We start from the raw sequence: 5,405 nt of genomic DNA on the forward strand, positions 1-5,405 counted from the left end.
GGTTGCCTCTGTCTTGCTATTCTTTTTCTTCCATGTTAAAAACTAACAGCCTACGGATCCTTGTCAAGTGTTGTTATCGACTGTATGATTCATCAGAGTCAGAGTCAGAGACCCCCAACATTGCAAGAGCCAAGTGACCTCTCATGATATCAGACTTCTCTTGTGCTTGTCCATAAAACTGAGAACTCAATGGCCCAGAAAAGAGACAACTGTGGTTGCCACTGAACACAGACCAGTCTGTGCTGCAACTGAACTCTTCTTCAGCTTGAAGCATCTTGATGACCTGATCAATGCTCGGTCTTGTTGATTCTTCGGAGCGTAGGCAAGCTGAAGCTGCACGAGCCATTCGGGTCATCTCACCCCAACCGTATGATCCTGGTTTTAGATTTGGGTCGATGAACTTCTCCATGGCTCTCTCACCTTGACGGAGATAGGGTTTGGCCTGCAAAGGTTCAGTTATGTATGTTAAAACTTAAGATATTACTCTTAGCTTTAATCATGAGACAATTCTATGAAACAAGGATGGTTAAAAAAGAGCGTGCTTGAAGGAAGTTAGGTTGTCCTTGTTGAGGATAAAAAGAGAGAATCTATTGAGACGATTTGGACATGTTCAAAAGAGGCCACTACATGCACGGATTTACAAGTGATAAAAACAACAACAAAGCCTTTATCCCATATTTTTGGATACTAACGAGTTCTACTCTTCCACTCCTTAGGAGAAGTAATAAGATTATAATTATTGGAGCAAGAAAGACTAGAATAGGTCTAAAAGATATAGTAGTTAACTTAATGGAGACATTCCTTATCAGAAATGAACTAATGGAGATGATTCATGTAGCCAGCCCCTAAAATTTGAGATAAAATGCTCTGTTGTTGTTGTAGTTGGTTCTAGAAAGATCTATTTGCAAGGGTTATGTAGGCAATAAAAATAAGGGAACTTAAATATGTTATTTATAAAGAAAACAAAATGATATTCTTCTAGAAACACTAAGTTGAATGACCTAACCATTGAAATTAAATTGATGGACTGAAGAACGTAGCTTAAAAATATTCTTTGCTCTTACTGCTTCAACTGTTTTTGCCCCCTTTTCCCCCATTTTGGCTAGCTGAGTTCTTAATCTGTTGACCCTACTATTTTTCTAGTTTTCATTCGCAGAGAGGCAATAATCTTGCAATTAAAACAAGGGTAACTCAGTGCACGATGGGCGAAGAAATACAACATAAAAAGGTTAAGTTCATGAGGTCCCATCACTTTTGGGTCTTGCAAGGGCCATATGAGAGATACAATACAAGAAATATTCAAATGGTTCAATTAATGATATCCGGTAATAATACTTGGTATTTGTTTAAATCAATAACAGTCAATTAACAAATAGAATTCTTATTAGTATTCAGTACTTACCCAAAGAACCAAGTTTTCATCGCCTTGAGGCCTACTCCGGTCAATAGCTTTTCGTCCAGTAATTAGTTCCAACAGGAGCACACCAAATGCATAAACGTCAGTTTTATCTGACAATTTCCCATGTTGGAAGTATTCTGGAGCCAAATAGCTGCATCAACAAGGAAAATAATTAAAAATCACACAATTTCCACACAAGAGGAACTGGGAAGTTTTATCGGTGGTATTTTTACCCAAATGTTCCTTTAACAGCCTTGCAAAGGAAAGGTAGTGAAGGTCCATGAGTCCATGTTGCCAATCCAAAATCGCATAACTGGAGAAGAAAAAAGTTCTGGCAAGATCAAATTTTGAGCAAGTAAAAATGCAAGGGTGCAAAAATCAAATTCGCTGCTCGAGAAATGTACAGAACATGATTCCAGTGCTCATTTTGTTTTATAGGAAAAACAAACCTCCATAAATGGTTTTATAAGTTCCAAAACAGAATTACAAAGGTTTCATATTTTCCTAGGAAGCAACAAGATTATCTACATCCAATGATATTTGCCACTACCTAAATACTTCTTTTACACGTGAACCTGCAGTAAAAGAATAAAGAAGGGAATACGAATCTCACTTTGGCAGATTTGTCAGAGGAAAGGAGAATGTTGGAAGGCTTGATGTCTCTGTGAACCACACACTTATCAGTGTCAAAGTGCAAGTATCCAATAGCCTGTGCTACCCCCAATGCCACCTTATACCTGACCTCCCATGGCAATACCTTCCGTCTTTTATCTGAGTACCGATATCAATTGCTAGAATTAGTACTTGTTAACTACATTTAGGTTTTTGAGTATATGCCCCTTAAGTCATGTGTATTTGCATAACTACCCCAAATCTAATAATTTGCAAGATTACTCCCTATCATACCCCAGGCCCGCGAGCCCGTTGGCTCGGTGTAAGCCATGGGATGTGTTGCGCATTGTTTGGCTAAAACCAGTACAAAAAATCAACTAGTCAATGCTACACTTGAGCCCATGAATTCACCATATAAACACTTCAAATGCCCATTGATTAGTCGACTGGGACTAAGTTTAGGGGCATCACACGCCCCTAATTCAGGAAAAAGTACCCCCAAATCAATAATCATCAACATTGTTGGATATGGCGAGTAAAAGTTTTAATGTTTTGTTGACACTTCTAAATTATTGTTAAAAAGTAGACTATCAAAGTTGATGATTTTTTGGATTTGGGTTTTTTTTCAAAATTGATAATTTGAAGGTTGTTTGGCAAATAGTGAGATTTGAGGGTAGTTTTGCAAATATGCTTGATTTACGAGGTATATATACATAAACCTAAAAAAAAGTAATAGAAAGAAGGAAAAGACGAGATACCATCAGGGTGGAGGTGACGATCCAAGCTTCCCCCAGAAACATACTTGTAAACGAGGAAGAGACCTTGTTGGTCAACACAAAAGCCGAGGAGAGGGGCAATATTTGGATGGTGAAGGGAGCTTGCTATCATAAGCTCCCTGCAGAAGGCCTTGGCGCTTTCACGATCCTGCCCCTCAACTTTCTTTATGGCCACAGTACTTCGACCAACCCCGATTCTCCCTCTATATACTCGACTAAGTGCACCTCTTCCAAGCTCCCTCCCTGAGAATAATTAGGCAACGAGAAAATAAATCACAGTTATGTTTCACTCATCTAGTATCTACAAAGGAGCAAGGTAACTGTTAAATACAAGTACCAAGCTTCTAGTTTCAGCATCATTTTTGGTATATAATAACCTTAGGTCTTTATTGTTGATTTGTTGCCTATTTTAGACATAAAGAAATCATTTCATTGCTTACTGTATCTTCCAAGAATAGATTTCCCAATTGCGCTGCCATTTGGATTTTCTGTCTTCAACATACTATCACATCATAAACGGGGGATACTGGAAAAGTTGGCATGCAAGAGTTACAAGCTAAATTTCAGAGAAGTTATTTACATGCTAAATTTCAGCAAAATTTCTGGAAAGAGACACAAATTGGTGTTGTCCACCATTTGATAAGACCATTAAAAAAATGAAGCTACCTACAATGCAACATTCTACTTTGAAAAGGCTCCATATTGTAACACGATTTGCAAGGGCAAAAAGGCCTAAATAAAGGGGGAAGTTTCAAGCTAGGAAGCACTAATATTGCAATAATTGGGTCTGTGTATCAGATCCTTTGGTACTTCGAGAATAAGGTTGAATTTCCATTTTGGTACTTGCCGAAATTCATGATGTATTGGAGATGTTTTCAAGCACAAAATTAAAAATGCAATGCGAGCATTGACATCAGATTTCAATTTGACTTTTCGATGAACTTAAGACATTTACTTGCTTCTCCAATAGCGAATAAGAATTGTTCTATTACGCTGACAATCCACTAGTATGATGTCAGCTTTTCTGCCATCTTTCACCTGCTTCTTCCTTCTCTTCTTCTTTCTTCTGCTTTACATTCTTCTCTTCTGCCTTTCCATTTTCCTCATTGCGGAAGATGGGCACTAGGCAATTCTCTGATGACCATCCTACTATTTCCCAAGAAAGTTCTTTCATGTAAGGATACCTTAGAACTTAATTGAAGACCAATGCCTTGCCAATGTAGCAACGTACTTTTGTAAAACCCAAGTATAAAGATCTTGTATTTTTACGTCAATTTTAAAACACAGATTTTAATTAAATGACTACGAGAATAAAAAAGAAAAACCAATAAGATCCTCTTAACGTTCGTGCTAGTATGCTAAAACGTAAAAGTTACCATGACAGTTGAGAATTATAACTTCATATTCTCACACACACATGTAAAACAAACAACACTAGTATTCAATCCTGCAAAATCTCAACCAGGTTTCAGCGTTTCAACACCAATTTCATACTAGAGAACTAAAAACCAACACTTGCAATAACCAGAACATATGCTTCAATAACAACATTAATAACACAACAAATTACCTCTTGAGAAATTTCGGGTTGCAGCTCGAATCTGCGAATAACTAAATCTCACGAGCAACCCTGCCACTGGCGTAATGCTCTTCTCCAAAGACTCAAGCCTCCTCCATTTTTGCCTCTCTCTCAACTCCACCTCCCCTTCTTCATCCCCTTCCCCTTTTCCAGTCTCCACCCCCTCATCCTCCAAATTTACAAGCAGCACCACGGCGGCCCCCTCCGCCACCACCCCAGGCCCCACCCCGACCTCCTCGGCCTCCGCCTGCGACCCGAAGCTGAACCTAAATGAAGAATGCACAGACTGAGGCTCATCCTCACTCTCTCCCCTCTCTCCTCCATCCTTAGCCAATAACAATGATTTGTTCTCCACCCCACCATCAACTTCCTCCTCTCTCCTCTTCCTCCTCTTCAACCAACCCTTTTTCCTAAAGATAGACAGGATTAAGCTCAGACCCATCACCATTTTCCTATACCTCCCCTCTTCTTCTCTCTCTACAAGCTCATTCCTTGCTCTTTCTCTCTCCACTGATTTTGGGTTGATGCCAGTGATGCTATGGTAGCAACCCATTTGGCCAAAAGATCAAAAAATGAAAGCATAAAGGGGGAAAGCTCAGGCCTTCGAATTTGATGCTGCTGCTGGTTATATTCTCTTTTTGCAGGCTTTAGCTTTGCTTGTGGGTAGAGAGATTGTTAAAAATAGAGTGAAATTTGGGTTTCTTTTCCTTTCCTTTTTATCTGGCATCAGTAGCAACAAATGGGTTTTTGTTTTTATTTTTTTTCCCCATTAATAGGGGGTTGCTTGAGGGACGGTGGATTATTGGATTATTATTCTAAAAAAGGGTAAGTTGATTTGAACTTAAGTTTTTATACTAATTGGGGCTAATGAATGAGAAAGCTAACAGGGCGGTGTTGTGTTAATATTAATATGAAAGGATGCGAACTCTTTGTATGTAAACACCTAATTTGCTCCCATATTAATGGTCACATGAGGCCACATGGGATGAATGTGGTTTATTTAGATTGGGGTGAGAGATTTCGTTTTTTATAGGGAAAA

The 5,405-nt window shown here is 38.8% G+C and overlaps 1 protein-coding gene across 1 annotated transcript; it reads right to left on the reverse strand.

Annotated features, from left to right (window-relative positions):
- LOC109849770 (probable serine/threonine-protein kinase PBL7) lies at positions 1-5,160 on the reverse strand. Its single transcript, XM_020419643.1, has 6 exons — positions 4,358-5,160; positions 2,770-3,030; positions 2,013-2,170; positions 1,633-1,712; positions 1,403-1,550; positions 1-442 (listed from the first exon to the last, which is right to left on the reverse strand). Exons 1-6 carry the CDS (start codon positions 4,917-4,919, stop codon positions 74-76), a joined length of 1,578 nt encoding a protein of 525 aa, XP_020275232.1. The 5' UTR covers positions 4,920-5,160; the 3' UTR covers positions 1-73.

Source organism: Asparagus officinalis, chromosome 7 (assembly GCF_001876935.1).
Source record: "Asparagus officinalis chromosome 7, Aspof.V1, whole genome shotgun sequence".
Lineage (NCBI taxonomy): Eukaryota > Viridiplantae > Streptophyta > Magnoliopsida > Asparagales > Asparagaceae > Asparagus > Asparagus officinalis.